A 16,399-nucleotide genomic window follows, 5' to 3' on the forward strand; every position below is an offset into this window, starting at 1 on the left:
TAGCTAGTAAAACTGCAGCAACCTAATAACATTACCACAGTATAATTGGTCAGCATTGAGCATGGACTGCAGGGACCAAGCACCTCCGCTTCTTGAAGGGGCTCCAGGTGAGGGCTACATGACAGCTGGCTCAGGGGACCTGTAGCAGGGGAGTTTGCCCACTGACCTAATTTTTGTGATCCCTTTTACTAAATATATGAGTGATACTGTATGTTTTTTACTCTGCAGATCATTGACTCTTGGGATGAGAAGGACCCCGAGCTGGCTGGCTTGCTTAAGAATTTTTTGCAGAGCCCAGAGGATGACTGTATGTACGATGAACCTGATCTGTTCTTATAAAGCGTGCCTGTGATGACGATTAACACCGCAGCAGTGGCTGTGCCGCCAAGCAAAGATGTGGTTTGTGCAGGAAGTTTACACAGAGATCAATACCCTGAGTCATTGCAATGACCAGCTGGAACTGTTTACTGTGTAAATAATTTATTCAAAGGCTTTCATATCCGTTAATATCATAAATTATCCACCTTTCTAACTACTGTCATGTTAGAACGATATGTAAACCCAGAGATGATGGTAACACTGCTCTGCAGTGACTCGAGTGGTCTCCAGTTCATTGAGGAAGCACTGAACACTCCAGGCAGTGGATGCCTGACGTGCCATGGAAAAAAAAAGACTGATTCATTTTCACTGTGTGAAATTAAAGTACTAGGTGGATATGCTTTGTGCTTTGTACAGCAAAACAATTAAAAACAGTATAAAAAGTTAAAAGTTCTATTTTTATCTGTCCAGTCCTCAGCTGGGCAGATGTTGAGCCAATTCTGGTTTCACAGCTTCCATAGTCCCTGAGGGGGTATCGGGTTCAGTTTCCGCCGGCTTGGCTGGGCTCTGGGTGAGCGGGTGGACCATAGACATGTGCACGTTGAGGTTGTGTGCCTTTTCAAAGCGTTTACCACACTGGTCACATGCAAACTCCAGATCTGCTTCAGCCTTGTGCTTGGTCATGTGATACTTAAGTGACGCGCGCTGTCTGCACTGGAAGCCGCACACTTCACATCTGAAGGGAGGAAAGAAAATGTGTGTTAAGGCCGTCGCTTTTCAGCTCAACATGCATGACAAATCAGATAATGCAGAAAGCTATGCTTGTTTGAGAAAAGTATAAAGAAAACAAAGCATGACTAAAATAATGAGTTCTAAACTTTTGTATGATAAATTTCTATTTGTTAAAATAAAATAACTAAATTTACCTTTTTTCATCCTTTCTTTCATCTCAGCACGGTAAATCACCTGCAACCACTACCTGTCTGTATTCTAGCAATAGCTGCAGGGCATATTTAGGCAGATTTTCTGTAATAACTTTTATAGACGATGACTGTGCAATATATATTTAAACTGTAATTGTAATAAGGCAGAAGCCTAGGAACAGAGCATGGTCACACTAAAATAGAAAGAACCTGAACACAGAACTTCGCTATTATTTTAATGAAAGGTCCAGATTGAAATATATATCACCCTTTAATGACATTATAGAGGCAATATAATGACAGGCTGGACTTCCAGTGGAGACCTTTAGACCACTTAAAAATTTAGGATCAGGCAGGGCTGTATAATAGAAAGAGACGGGCAATGTCCCTTCTGCAATAAGCATTGCCCGATCCCTCCGAGGAGCTGTCAAAATCCCTGAGCTGTGCATGCAATACCTGGAACACCGACTTTCCCTGCAGTTGCCAGCACTAAATAAACTCATGAATGCCTGCATGAGAGTTACATCATTCTGACCTGGCCAATCAACATGGCTAAAGATCGCAAAAAGAACGAAGATGCTGGTGCCCTGTGATGGAATGGGCACATGTAAATATCACAGGGTTTAGCTCTACTTTAAAGAACTGTAGTTTTCCTACTTTATTTAAAACCTAAGGTATATTTTAGCTTTATGTAAACATTCTGATCAGTGGGTGTTTAAGTTTTTTTTTTTACTGATTATTTTTTTTTACCTTATCTATATCAACTGTTTGCTTTACAGATAAACAGAATTCATAGAGAATTATAAGTTAGCTACAATAACAGTTTAGCAGTTCTCTCCTTTCAGTAAGTTGGGACGGAGAGGATTTGCTGCGTTATCAGTGTCAATCAACAATGGGCTTTTTTTTTTTTTAACAAGAGGTAAGGATACCCTGGAAAACGTGTTTTGGAGTTTAGTCATGACCATTATAATTTAAATTCACTTATAATAAATTGGGTTTGTTTCTGTGTATCGTCTATTTATGTACATAGGGCAGCCTTCTTATCTTTACACAGTGATTTTGCCTTGCTGGTCATTTTCTCCTATTGCTTGTCTGCTGGAATATGTATTATTGAAATAGACTCTGTAGTATTTAATGACGTAAAACACACACAAAGCCTCTGTTATCCAGAACCCAAACTTAAAAGACAGTAACTTTCAACTCAAATAATAATTTCATTTTATTTAAAGAAATAAGCAAGAAGAATACATTAATTTGACAGTTGTCAGGCTGATCTAGATAACATTTTTCAGCTGTACTTACTGTAAGGGTTTAGCTCCTGAGTGTCTCATCTGATGCACAGATAAATGTTTTCTTTGCTTGAAGGCCTGTCCACACTGGTCACAGATGTAATTTCTCTCCTCTGAAAACCATATCACAGACAAGGTGTCAGACACTATTATACCCCGTGTCTTAAGGAGCCCAGAGCAAGCAGAGTTACTAACTGACTCTCTTAGCTGCAGGGTCCTAGACATCTAAATAGGAAATGTTGGTTTTTATACAGATTTTCACAAAGTTAATGCATAGATGGAGTGCCACATGAATACCAATTTATTCAATTCAATTTACATGTGCATGTTGGTGTTGCGGCAGGTAGAAGGTAGAATTTACAAGAGTCTTTATTCTGAGATCTCAAATAGCTGGTGATAAGGTCTTCTCACTGCATAAACATATGTAGTCAGATGACACAAGCTTGTTTTTGTTCTCTATTACAGCTTTTGCACATTTTATCAGTAAGTCTCTTTCTACTCTCCTAGTAAGTGATCTTTATGGCAGAGCAGTGTTTTTTTTATTTTTATTTTGCGACATTGCTGTATCAGGTGATCACTGTCATACAACCCATGAACACAATTGCTTGCATTTAAGCACTTCTCATGTTAAGAGCTTGTGTGCTTTAATGCAAACCTTTACTTTGCCAGTGCACATCCATATCTAAGTCTGCTGCCTCTAACAATATCCCTGCACTCCTCCAATCCCTATTTATGTGCTGGAGCCCATGGAAAATGGATTTCTATGGGTGAAGAACATATTCCACTAGTTTTTAAAAAATATGATTATTAAAATAGGTAGCAGGCATGCACTCTAAATAATGGTGTAGATCTACATCCCTTGGTCATTACAGGTTTGAGTATCTTCAGTAAGTGATATGAGTGCAGTCACCTGTATGAATGAGCTTGACATGCCTCTGCAGGTAGCGGTCTATCATGAAGACTTTGTTGCAGCCAGGATGTGGACAGGGTCGCTCTCGCACCTCTTCATGATGTTCTTTTATATGTTTCTGTAAGAAACGGCCATTATCAGTTTCTACTATCAGTTCCAGGAATTACATTAAGGATCAGCCATTGTGCTTGTACATACCTTCATCCCATCAGCACCTCTGTAGACGGCAGTGCAGCCCTGGTAAGGACACTTAAAGATTGTAGGCAGCTCCTCCCTGAAAACACAGTGCAATTTTACTCATTCCGCAAACATGCCATTGATGGGAAATGCTTGGAATGTCACACCTTAAAATCATGTCCTGCATTGATAACTAAAAGTGATGTCTGTCAAGAATCTGTGGCCGGTGTACAATTTCTTCAATGTTCTTATAAAGGCCTTAACATTAAGACTGAAGGCATAAACTCCGGTGCTTTGTAAGCTACCAGCTGAACACTAACCCCCTGTATTGTGAGAGTGCTCTGCTGGCCACAATCCCTCAACAGCAGTGAGGTGCGAGTCAGGTCTTAAGTTTTTTAAAAATTTAGGAACAGGTATACTTTACAGCTAAGTTCCACCTAATAGATAGTTTTAGGTTAGTGTGGGTAATGTTTAGAACTTCTTTTCAGTACTTATTGATATCAAAGTACCTGTTGAACACATAGTGCTATCTCTTCAATGTGGACACTGTTTGCAATAAATGCTATATATTCAATGTAGGTTTATACACAAGGTAAATATAGTAGTGTGAGCTAAACCTGTATTTACATAGGAGAGTCATCATGTCTAAAAGAGCCAGGACCTTCAGCACTCAAATACCTATGCAAAAGCAGTCCTATCACCAGTAAACACACAGCTGGGAAGGAGGGAGTCCTGTGGGCAATCAGCCTTTATTTCCCAGTAACTGCGATAGGTACAATGACCTAGGATGCTCTACATTTTTAGATGGATGGGAAAACATTTATATGCAGATAAAGCTTTTTTTTTTCAAAAAATATGGCAATATACCAACCGTTCTCTCTTAATCTTTTTCTTCCAGCCTGGTTTAGGACCCGGTTTCTTCCTTTCTCTAGGCTCTTGTGTTTTTCCAGCCTCCCTGTGTCCACTTTTCTTTGGAGCATTCCTTAATTTCCAAATAGAAACATGTTGGGTAACTAATACAAGTGTGGATCCCATACATACAATGAGATTAGGATATCTGAATGTTTAACACTACAACCAACCTAAACTATTAGAGTTTAGCAGACAGAGGTTTTCTTGACTTCAATTACAATTAAAGGGCATTAACTTTTATTACCATTAACAAAAAGCAATCATCCAGGGTCTGGCCCACCCATTCTATCCAAGACACCCCAGGCCTGGATCCCAAATAAAGAGCTAACACGGGGCTTCCTCTCTTTATGGTGCTTGAATAGAACTTTCAATAACATAAACCACATAGACAAAGAACAAGTTTAAAAAGGGTCTGTCATTTTGGTCCTTGTCTAATTATTTTGTAATTAACTTATCTGGCACAGAGAAGACAAAGACAGAAAAACCTAATTTCTTTTGCTAATGCTTGTTCCAGGTCAGAGACTCTCCAATTAGAGGAGCAAGAATCAACAATACAGCCCCAGATCCTGCACCATTCACCAGTGGCAGCACTTTATCTAACAGGTACCTGTCACAGAAACCCCTTTTTTAATTTACGGATTTGTTATGGCTGCTGTAGATATATTACCTCTTCTCTGGGTAAGGTTCAAAGGAGTCATCTGAAGACAGGATGTCCCCCCTCTCTTCTCCATCTTCCTTACTCTGAGACTCCCTGTAGAAAGATAAAATCCTCAGTTTCTGACTTTTCTGCATAATCACCCTTATACACACAAAAGCCTTACCCGTCTGACAGCTCGCTGCCATCCTCTTTTGCCAGTTCATTTGAGGTCTGAGGGGAAGCACCTCCATCTAGTTCTTCTGTAAAAAAAAAAAAAAAAAAAAAAAAATCAGAAATCATGTTTTTAACCTAGTGAAAATGTGCCAAAACCTTCCAATCCCATGTAATGGACCCTCAGATGTGTGTAAATAAACCTAAGATCCCCGGGGAGAACTATTTTTTGTCATCTTTTAAGTTTTGGAAAGAGTATGAGAAATTTAAACCTTTGTCTCTGCTAAGAAAATTCCCTTTCTACGTGTCACCATTCTCACTGGGATAGAAGGTTAATATCCCAGCTGAAATTCTGGTTGAATGTCATTCTGTGCACACAATGAAAAACTTGCATATTCTAATTGAGGACCAGTGCGGGGCCCCTAGATGTTATTGGCACCAAATACAAACATTAAATACTTTACCAAGGGGTTTGTATTGTATAGATGTGAGGCCTTCTTACGGGTAATACCTTCCTCTGGGCTCTTTAAGTGGGTTCCATCTTACCAACATAGGTATTCCCTTATATACCCCTTTATAGGTCTTTAGTTTTTTGTTTGTATAGGAATGCAATTCTCCTGTTTTTCTTGTGCAATCTCTTGCAGTCTTATGTAACATATCCTCATTTTCCAGTCTCATCCATATCTGTAGCAGATCTATAGTCCATTTCCTGTTGTAAGTTTGCACTTGATGTCAGGCTGCTGTAGTAATACATATTATAAATATTATGTGTGGCCAGAGCTGAGACCCCTATAACTCTGTTTTTTTAATGTAAATTTGTATTGAAATATTTTAGTAAGATGAAAATTAGGTAATAAAAGAAGAAAAAACACATTTATAATTTACATACATGAAGATCAAGGCACCTAAAACAGAATGTATACATCAACTGTATATACATCCTAGCATCACAGTATTTAGAGCAGTCTAAAAATATATCAGTAGCACCACATACGCCAAATAATCCAGATGCATCCCCACCATGATATATCAAATACAAGCATTAGACATCGTCTGGGCAAGTAAATGGTCAGGAGAGAGTAAAGTAAAGAGAGAAGGCCATGGGAGAAGAGGGCAATAGCGAGAAGAAGGGGAAAAGGAGTTGGAGGTGAGAAGAAGGCTGATGACATCACATTCTGCTCCTTCCCAGATATGGAACCCATCAGCACAACCACACTCCTATGAGTGCCTGTTGTGGGACCTGAGGACCAGCCTGCCTTCTTTTTACCTAGTATATAACAGAATTGGTGCATATCACGTGATGGACACCTAATATACAGAAGTTTGCACTAGGTCATTGAGGCCAGAATAAAGATGACCCAGAGCATGTAAAAAGTCAGTGAAGACAGCCCGTATACGTTCCCTGACAAGTACCCTTTAAATGCACCCTAGGCATACAACCATGCATTCATGTGCAGGCAACGTCTATCAGCTGTTTGTGTGACCTGCGGACAACTCATGGCATCAACTTATATTGAGGGAAGATACACTGATCTCACCAAGATTTCCAAACTGGGTAAACTTTTGCCCCAGAATTTATTAGCCAAGAAGTGGGGGTATCAGCTCTTGTCATCCAATGCCCCAACTGGTATCAAATGTTGTCAAAACACCAAGCTATGGCTCACAACATGCAATAATATTACTTGCGCTTTTACCAGTGATCAGGACAATACATGAAATCTAGAGAGATAACAGAAAAACCAAAGTAAATTTTCCCTTTAAACTTTAAATGCTCATTATGGAAAGAATTACATTTTTGTTTCACAATGTGAGGCTAGATTGCTCACTTTTATTTCCTGTTAGCCACCACCGCCCACGTTGTCTCTGTTCTTCTACAGCAGCCCGACTTTGGCCATGCTATAAGCAGTGGAGTTTACTGCTCAGTGTACAATATTATTTGAAAATACTTTGTCTGCAGGCTATTATGCTGATCCAAAGTACTTACAGAGTCATTGACACAGAAGAAGTGTGCAGCTAGTAAAGGGAGAAAAAAATCAGAACCCTTATCTGCATATTTAAAGCTGGAAACTTCTATATTAAAGTAAAGCCAGGCACCATAGAGCTCAGTGATGGCACACTGTATTTTCTCAGCACAGGTTTTCTGAACTTTACAAGTGATCATTTGCTATTTTATATGTAATATATAGATATGTGCCTAAGAAATACCCTGCAAATTCTACATCTTGTCTTTATTCCTTTCGAATAATAGCAGTGCATTTCCTTTAAGCCTCATCTTAGGCAGTGTACGGGAGATTTAGTGAGATCACTACTTACTTCTAAGGGCTGGATAGGAAGCTGTACTCCTGGACCTGCAATGCAAGGGTCTCCCTAATTTTGATTGATTTAATCTGTGCATTTATGCTTTTCCCTACCAGTCATCAGAACAGTCATCTGGTAAGTCAGTAACAGGGAAAGAATCAGCTGCAGAGAGACTACAATAAAAACTATTGAGTGGAATGCTAGCAATAAAAAAATAGTTTTGCCTATTTCTGCAAATATTCTGCCCCCATACCAAATGCTGCATTAAAGTTTAAAAAAAACTATAGAGAAAAAAGTTGTTTCTATCCTTGTAGTGAGATCTTGGGAACAACAAGGCTCCTAAATCTCCTGCAAAGCTGCTTCTGCACAGCGCTGCAACGTCATTAGCAAGATTTGGGATCCTCATCAGTACCAGAATCTCCCCGGGGTAAAGTGTGTCAATTTACTGCATGTTTTGCAAACAAAAACAATCAAAAATAGCCAAAAAACTATAAATATGCAGATAAGGACTTGTATGTGACTTCCTGCTTGAGTCAGAAAGAGACCCTGTCTCCACCGAGTATGCTTACCTGCAGTGTTTTTTCCTTTCCATAAATTTTTTTTTTTAATTTACTTGCAATGTGCCTTTTGGATGTCAATGCAAATTTTTTTTTTTTATGTAAATAAATATTTATTGATTATTAGATATATTTAATGGCTTTCATGTATATGGACTTACCCAGTGTAGAGCCCAGCTCAGGACACGGGGGTGCAGGAGTCTCCAAAGGCAAAGCTGGTGATCTGTTCTGTGATGGAAGATTAGCGGCCCTGGCAGTCTCAGGAAGAGGTATGTTGGACTCCATCCTATCTGATGAACTATATCCAATGGCCACTGGCTCTGTGCCTGTACTGACTGTGTGCATTCCATTACCACTTGGCATCCTCTGGACCTCCATGTCTGTGGAGTCTGAGGTGACTAAGTCAGAGTTTGTTTCCATGATGTAGTCATGTCCCTCTCCACATCCCCACACGGCCCGTATGATGCCGCAGTACTGGGCAGAAAGTACCCGCTGCAAGCTGGGCACGGAGGAGCAGCCTCCAGCATGACCATGAGTCCAGCTCACCAAGCTGTGCAGACATTCTGGGCTGGAGGTGATCAGATCTGAAAAGAAAAAACTAGGTCAGGAAATGGGAAAGTTTTACAGTACTAAAAAACAAAATGCAACATGCTGCACATTGACAGAATCAGTCAAAGCATAGGCCATAGTATATTTTATAGTGGCCTAAATCACTCAACAGCTTTTTCTGTCTCTTGGGACTTTATGGGTTTGTTCATATGTGTGATGCAGTAATTGTTATAGAGAAGCTGCACCGCCTGACAGCCGCCATTCTTCTGTTACTCATACTCATATTTATCATTCAAAAGGAATTAGAGTGCTTCATTCATACAGTAGATGCAGATTTGATAGGCAGCCATATGGTGTTTACATTAGATCCAGCTACTGTGACTGTGTAGCAATTTTTTAAGAGTGGAACTAAACTCCTGCAACACTCACCAGACCCTGTCTCCTCTGATGGTGCCTTATTAATTGGCCAGACCAGGATGATGAAATTCCCATGCAGGCGCAGGGGCTCATTCATTCCCGGCATGCACAGGGAAGGCTGGGATTGCCGAGCATCCTGGCAACCAGAGCTGATGTTGGCCACGTGTTGCTCAACTTTTTTACTAGACACCCAGAGAAATCAGACAGGTAGGAGGAATTGTTCTTTTACAGAAAGAACATAGCCTGTCCCTTTCTGCAATAATGTCCAGGTCACAGAAACCTAAAAGTGGAATTTTAGTTCCGCTTTAACCATAACAAAAGTTTCTGCCTGTCAACCACACTGGACAAATGCCAGATTTTATATCTATTCTACTGTATATTATAAAGAATGTAAGAGGAGGAGTTGGGGGACACCCAGGAACAAAGCTTGGAATTACTAATGGGATATCCAAATGTATAAGAAGCCAGGGGCTGATTACCTTTTAGGGTGGACTAATGTTTATATACAGTGCCATTTTATCTGATGATAGGCCGATATGTGGTCCAAAACCTGACCCCTCCTAAATGTTGGGTCTGTGCTCATTCCACTTATTTCTGTATTTAGATATAGAGCGTCTAGCTCAGGGAGAGTTGACATATTTCTATAAAGTACACCGGGGTTGCAGAATGAAATTTAAATAATGATTAGCACTGTGCTCAAGCCCCTTAACCCCCCTAGCGTTCCAATTCAGACCATATTTTCATGCAAAAAGCATTACATATGTAACCTATAATTCGTAGGCATAACTCACTGAAATATGTCCAATATTTAATAAACTTTATAAATAAAAAAACACAAAAATATGTTAAAAAAATACAGAACCTGTAATATAACTGTACAATAGCATGTATAATATATAAATAATATAATTATATATATATATATATTATAAAAATATTTCTTTGTATTGGACTCAATACAGCTATTTTGTATTGAATCCAATATAAAATGATTTGAATTTCCCAACGCTTCTCCCGCCCGCACCGATGTCACCCGAGAAACGTCTCCGCAGTGGCCGGCTGAAGATCGAAGAAAGAAGATGCGTCCGGAGGCGCTGCGGGGACCTGCAGGACGCCGGGGGATGCCAACGGAACAAGGTAAGTAGTTTTTTTTTTTTTTAGGTTTTTAACGATTACGAGTGTGACTCAGGATTACCTCTTTTAACATGTAAAAGCCACCCCAAGTCACACTTGGGATTACCGCTAGAGGGGTTATTTCACATTCATTGAGATTCTATCTACTCCCTTGCAGCCTTTGCATGTGCACTGGGGGAGTCTTTTGTCTGTCACCTGTGCTGTGTGGCATCCACATGGCTCCCATCCGGTATCACCAATCAGGCCCAAGGAAGGACTGACTCTACTTGGTGGCTTTCAGTGCATTTCGGGCGTACTGGTGCCTCATGTCTGGGTGAAGAACTGAAGCCCTAAGCAGGCAATCTGTACTCCTAATGGGCAGTAACCCAAAAATTATATTACCAGTGTTAATGGGGTTGCCATAAACTACTAGAAGGAAAGCATTTCTCATCGGGACTGGTACACTTGAGTGATTTACCTGACCACCAAAAGGCCAACAGATGAACAGAACCAGGAAAGCATTTCAATTACCTGCACAGGGGCCTGTGGTAACAGCATGAGGATTGTGAGGTTTGCTGTGGACAAAAAACAAAAAAAAAAGTTATACATTCTGAAATATGTATGCAAAAAAAAAAAAAAAGATTTACATTGTCTTTTATTTTTGGAAAACACAATGTCCTGCCCCCATCATGATGTCCCATAAATAGGAGTTAAAGGTCCCAGCAGTGTGAGCTCCTTATAAGGAAAAGCATTCTGATTGGTTCCTTCTCCTGTGATCACATGGGTTTGTTTACAAACAATGAAGCATGACATAGGATAGGCAATGGCAGCTGTCTGGGGCTCTTAAAGTGAAAGAGAACAAAAATAAAAAAACCCTGTTTACTAATAAACGTAAACGTAGACGGTGACCATGAAGGGGGTGGGGGATATGACACCAGGAGCTTTTTTTGAGGGGGAAATAAATACCCCTGGAATTATTCTGCAGGTGCAGTACAGACACAATGACTTGTTGCTGCCATATCTGATCCTGGCATCCAAACTTCAAGGGGTTAAACCAAAGCCAGACATGTGACACACATGCGCACCTTGTCATGTTGCTGTGCTGGGGGGTCGGCGAGACGTTCACCCTCTGGATGAAAGTCCTCAGCACACTGCGGCACTTGTAAAACTGAGCATGGCAGTCCTTGCACACGAACTGGGGCAGCCGGGGGTCCTGGTGCACTGACACCCCGACCAGCTGCTGGAAGTCAGAGAAGAACACCTGATCCATCCGCTTCTGCTTCTCCTGGCTGCAGCCCGTGACTGGAACCTTCCCAAAGGCCTGGCGCAGACTGCGGGAAGAGAACTTGCCATGGCAGAGCCGACAGTACCCAGCGCTCACCGCCTTACCGACACCTAGAAGCAAGGAGAGAGGTTAGTATCATACAGAGGTTGTGATTGGTGCAGAAAGAGAACCTGTCCTAGGAGAAAAAGGGGGCTCTGAGCCCCGGGCCTGGAACATGTATAGAAATAAGGAAGGAGGGGTGGAGTCAAAGCTCCTTATCTGTATACAAGTTCTGGGGTGGTGACAACATGAACATATGGCCTCTTAGTATTGGATAGAGTGGGGTCAGGTTAGAATCTCGTCCTTGTATGGTTTACTGTCCATCTGCCATCACTTCCTCTTCCAGGGGGGGAATTCCCATTCATACAGGTGTCTGTGTCCCCATTGAAGATTTCCCCTCATTTCTTGTTCTGGTGACAACTGCAAAATGTTGTACTTCCCCCCTCACCTTCTCTCTCAATGACAGTGGTCTCCAGGACAAATGGAGAGGCGAATCCCCCCAAAGGAGACACAGGCAGCAATGTCCCCCTGATGGAGAATCTCACCCTCCCCCGCTCTACATAAAACATTTTTCTAAAAGTACACAAAGAGAACCTGTCACATAACAAGTAGAATGCACGGGCGCTGTCAGTGTACGGCTGCCCGATCAGAACGGATCGCACGGCTATGAGTGGGTGCCAATAGGGTTCTGTGACCGGGGGAAAGAGGTTCTGCAGCGGCTCTAGTGTGATATAAGAGGAGGTTCTGCAGTAGCTGTGGCATAGTACATAAAGAGGTTCTGCCGCAGCAGTAGTGCAGTACATAAAGAGGTTCTGCGGCAGCAGTAGTGCAGTACATAAAGAGGTTCTGCCGCAGCCGAGGCTTAGTACATAAAGAAGTTCTGCCGCAGCAGTAGTGCAGTACATAAAGAGGTAAAGAAGTTCTGCCGCAGCAGTAGTGCAGTACATAAAGAGGTTCTGCGGCAGCAGTGGCGTAGTACATAAAGAAGTTCTGCCGCAGCAGTAGTGTAGTACATATGGAGGTTCTGTGGCAGCAGTGGTGTAGTACATAAAGAGGTTCTGCTGCAGCCGTGGCGTAGTACATAAAGAGGTTCTGCTGCAGCCGTGGCGTAGTACATAAAGAGGTTTTGCAACAGCTGTAGCTTGGTACATAAGGAGGTTCTGCAGCAGCAGTAGTGTAGTACATAAAGAGGTTCTGCAGCAGCAGTAGTGTAGTACATAAAAAGGTTCTGCAGCAGCAGCAGTAGTGTAGTACATAGAGATTCTGCAGCAGCCAAGGCGTAGTACATTAAGGTTCTGCAGCAGCAGTAGCGTAGTACGGCGTAGTACATAAAGAGGTTCTGTAGCAGCAGTAGTGTAGTACATTAAGGTTCTGCAGCAGCCGTGGCGTAGTACATAAAGAGGTTCTGTAGCAGCAGTAGTGTAGTACATTAAGGTTCTGCAGCAGCCGTGGCGTAGTACATAAGGCGTAGTACATAAGGAGGTTCTGTAGCAGCAGTAGTGTGGTACATTAAGGTTCTGCAGCAGCCGTGGCGTAGTACATAAAGAGGTTCTGTAGCAGCTCCGGCACTGATGAAGATACCGAGCGATGTTCGCTGTCACACCCAGTTAACCCTCTCCCACACCCAGCTCTTACCTGCTCCGAGCTCCTCAGCCTCCGGTGGCAGCTTGTCACCCCCGTCATCCTCCTTAGCGGCTCCCCGGGAAGCCCTCCGGTGACAGGCCGTACTCCGCCCTCGCCTGTCCCGCTTCATCCCGCGGCTTCACCCCCCGAGACGGAGCCCTGGAGCCGCCATTCAGCTCGGAGCAGCGAGAGGAGCCGCTTAGCGGCGGACACAGCGCCATCTAGTGATCGCGCGGGGTACCGCAGGCGTCTCTAATACACCCTGCTGGCTGCTTGCTGCCCCCAGCTGCTATGGGGCATTATCACTGTGCAGGGGCACCTAGCATAGACACCAACTTCCCCCGATTCCCAGGCATGAAGCATTACTTCTTGGGAACTTTAAAGTCTCTAAAAGTCTTGTTTCCTTCTTATTACATTTTACCATGCTTGTATCTTTACAGAGCTAATGAAGGAATCATGATGAGGATAGATGATAAACCCAACATATACCCAATATATATCCTACATAGTAAACCTTTATTATACCATTGGATTTCTATCTTTCTATTCTGTACTAATATATTCCATTGATCTAGTCACCCTTATCCATCTATCTATTGATCTATTCACCCATATAGCAACCCTATCTACTATCTATCACTGATCTATCTCTTCATTCGAAACACTTCTCTTTATTAATCTCAGAACAATGTTCTTTATGCATATATTTTACTCCCTCTCATTTCTTTCTCTAGGAGAGTCTTCCTCTTTGTACAAACCAATCTGTTACATTATCCCACAATACTGCATGTTACATACATGGGATTCTATCCACTCTATCTATGTTACATACATTTTTTTAATTCTAACAGTTCTTTGTTACAATATCTTTATAGTACATATAATAAATTATTTGTTACAATATCTACAGGAGGTGCCTAAAGATACAGCTTTGGATTTCCAGAGCACTGTAGGTTTGATAAAGAAGCCCCCAGCAGCTCATGGCGGCCCTGAGGATCACTTTTCCTGAGTGTTTGCATTTCTAACAGACCTTTGTGTGTCCAATAAGGGTTCAGCTAATATTAACACAGTATTTGTATAGCACCAACATATTACACAGCACTGTACAAAGTCCATATTCATGTCACCATCATTCCCTCGAAGGGGCTCACAATCTAATGTCCTTGCCATAGTCATATGTCCTTAATACAGTCAAGGGTCAATTAGCCAAATAACCTAATTGCATGTTTTTGGTATGTGGGAGGAAACTGGAGTACCTGGAGGAAACCCATGCAGACACGGGAAGAACCTACTAATTCCATGCAGATAGAGTCCTGGCCAAGATTCAAACCTGGGACCATAGCGCTGCAAAGGCCAGCGTGCTAACCACTGAGCCACCGTGCTGCCCACAGATCTGGCTCACCCAGCTTGTGTGTATAAATTGACACTTGAACTGCAGATCTCTGTTAATAACAATATTAACAAAACAGAAGGGAGATGTATGTAAAGATAAAAAGCTGTCTAAAGAGACCCTGTCACCAACAGGTATTCCACAAAGAAAAGACAGTCCTACCACACAATTAACACTACCAGGGGTATTAGTAACAGGGCTCCAACAATGATAAAGCATTGAGGATGTAGATGATGGTCAGGAAGAGGGGTGGGTGGTCTTTTTGACACACATGGAAATGTCAGTTGTTCTGTAAGATGACCAAAAATATGTCTCTGCTGATTGGGGTCACATTAGTGCAGGTGGCATGTGCACTGTGTTCCCAGTACAGATTTCCTGCATGGCTGGTGGTGACAGGGTCTCTTTATGGGCTAAGTAGTAGACTTCATTATGGCATGCTATATTTTAAATTTTCTTAAGCTACTACACATTAATGTAAGTAATCATAATAAATGAAGAGGAAATACAAACCATGATATACATTTATATTTGAAGAGTCTGTTTATAAATGTTTTCACTCAAGATTCACCTATGTGTCACATGAGATGTCTATTCATTGGAAACAGGTTCAGAACTTGTTTTTATGGATCCGTCATTGGCTGGGGAGATCTCACATTATTACTGCCCCCTGCTCATGATGGTGATTGGGCCAGGCTTCCAATGGGGGCAATTTTATTGGGGTCAATGGGGGTGAGGAGTCAGCCATGTGACATGACAAAGCCCCCAGGGTCCAATCATACATAAGGCTGTGAGTATGTGTGTGATATTGTGCACAGCGCACATTGCTATTCATTTTTAATTGCACTCAACTCACCTTTAGAATGCTTTGCACCACAACACACTATAGTGCTGATTTCTAGACCACTGTGGAGCATTGGGGGGGGGGGCTTTAAATAAATAAGCAACTTAATGTAATGAGCATCATAGGCATTCAGGAATAGGAAAATACCACCTATGCGTGAATGGGCCCTTACAGGGAAAAGTCAATGCCAGGTACTCTTTATTTAAGAAGACCTCCCCATGATGGAGCCTGAGGGACAACTTGCTATGGACAAAGCTGGCCTGGGTACATTGGGCTGGATATTTATAATGAAGTGAAAATGACATAAAGGAAAGATTCTCTGCAGGTGTAAAATGGTGATGGATGATTCACTCTCTTTGTATGAAGCTTTATAAGAAGATCTTGGTGTAGGGGGTGAATCTAATGACCTAAGATCAGTAGTAGAAGAAGAAACCCCTTAGCTGTGGTGGTCATGGAGGAGGAAAATACCCCGGCCCCGGTGAAGGGGGGGATGCCTGGGGGAATAACGGCCTAATGCAGTTAGGGTCTAAATAAATCAAATCTCTAATTACACATCAGATCTCAGGCCTTTTCTCTTCCAGACTAAGGATTGGAAGGGAGCGTCATGGGGTGCTCTGGTCACTGTCTGATGGCATAGACCCTTCCCATTGGGGTCATCAGTGGGGTCCTCACAAGGTCTCCGGCTGGTGTGTTGGTATCACAACGAGGGGAAGGGGACAAACCTGGACCACAGAGCTGGATTGCTGGTCTGCACCTATAAAACAGACACTATGGAATATACCATAACGATGGATTTAGATTATTGCCTGACCAGGAAGGACTGAAGATATATTATGTATATCTTATATATATATATATATATATATATATATATATATATATATATATATATATATATATATATATATATATATATATATAATAAAACCTTCCGCTGATGACGTCTTAAT

At 41.8% G+C, this 16,399-nt stretch overlaps 2 protein-coding genes across 2 annotated transcripts in view; one reads left to right on the forward strand and one right to left on the reverse strand.

Moving 5' to 3' along the window:
• FANCA (FA complementation group A) overlaps positions 1-1,243 on the forward strand; it is a 37,155-nt gene extending 35,912 nt beyond the window's left edge. The window contains exon 43 of the mRNA XM_072422607.1: positions 229-1,243. Within this exon, the coding sequence (XP_072278708.1) occupies positions 229-339 (111 nt within the window). The 3' untranslated portion in view covers positions 340-1,243. The remainder of the gene's footprint in view (positions 1-228) is intronic.
• Positions 464-13,428, reverse strand: ZNF276 (zinc finger protein 276). Its single transcript, XM_072422609.1, has 11 exons — positions 13,231-13,428; positions 11,357-11,666; positions 10,803-10,846; positions 8,354-8,776; positions 5,351-5,426; positions 5,197-5,280; positions 4,489-4,599; positions 3,639-3,714; positions 3,441-3,558; positions 2,544-2,643; positions 464-1,054 (listed from the first exon to the last, which is right to left on the reverse strand). Exons 1-11 carry the CDS (start codon positions 13,346-13,348, stop codon positions 793-795), a joined length of 1,722 nt encoding a protein of 573 aa, XP_072278710.1. The 5' UTR covers positions 13,349-13,428; the 3' UTR covers positions 464-792.
• Positions 13,429-16,399: the final 2,971 nt, after the last annotated feature.

The sequence above is a fragment of the Pyxicephalus adspersus genome, chromosome 9 (genome assembly GCF_032062135.1).
Source record: "Pyxicephalus adspersus chromosome 9, UCB_Pads_2.0, whole genome shotgun sequence".
In the NCBI taxonomy this organism is placed as follows: Eukaryota; Metazoa; Chordata; class Amphibia; order Anura; family Pyxicephalidae; genus Pyxicephalus; species Pyxicephalus adspersus.

Coding starts and splice junctions, on each gene's coding strand:
- ZNF276 (XM_072422609.1), bottom strand. CDS start 13,348: ATGAAGCGGGACAGGCGAGGGCGGAGTACGGCCTGTCACCGGAGGGCT. Junction 5,281..5,350: donor GGCAGCGAGCTGTCAGACGG/GTAAGGCTTTTG, acceptor ATCTTTCTACAG/GGAGTCTCAGAGTAAGGAAG. Junction 1,055..2,543: donor TCAGGAGCTAAACCCTTACA/GTAAGTACAGCT, acceptor TCCTCCCTTCAG/ATGTGAAGTGTGCGGCTTCC.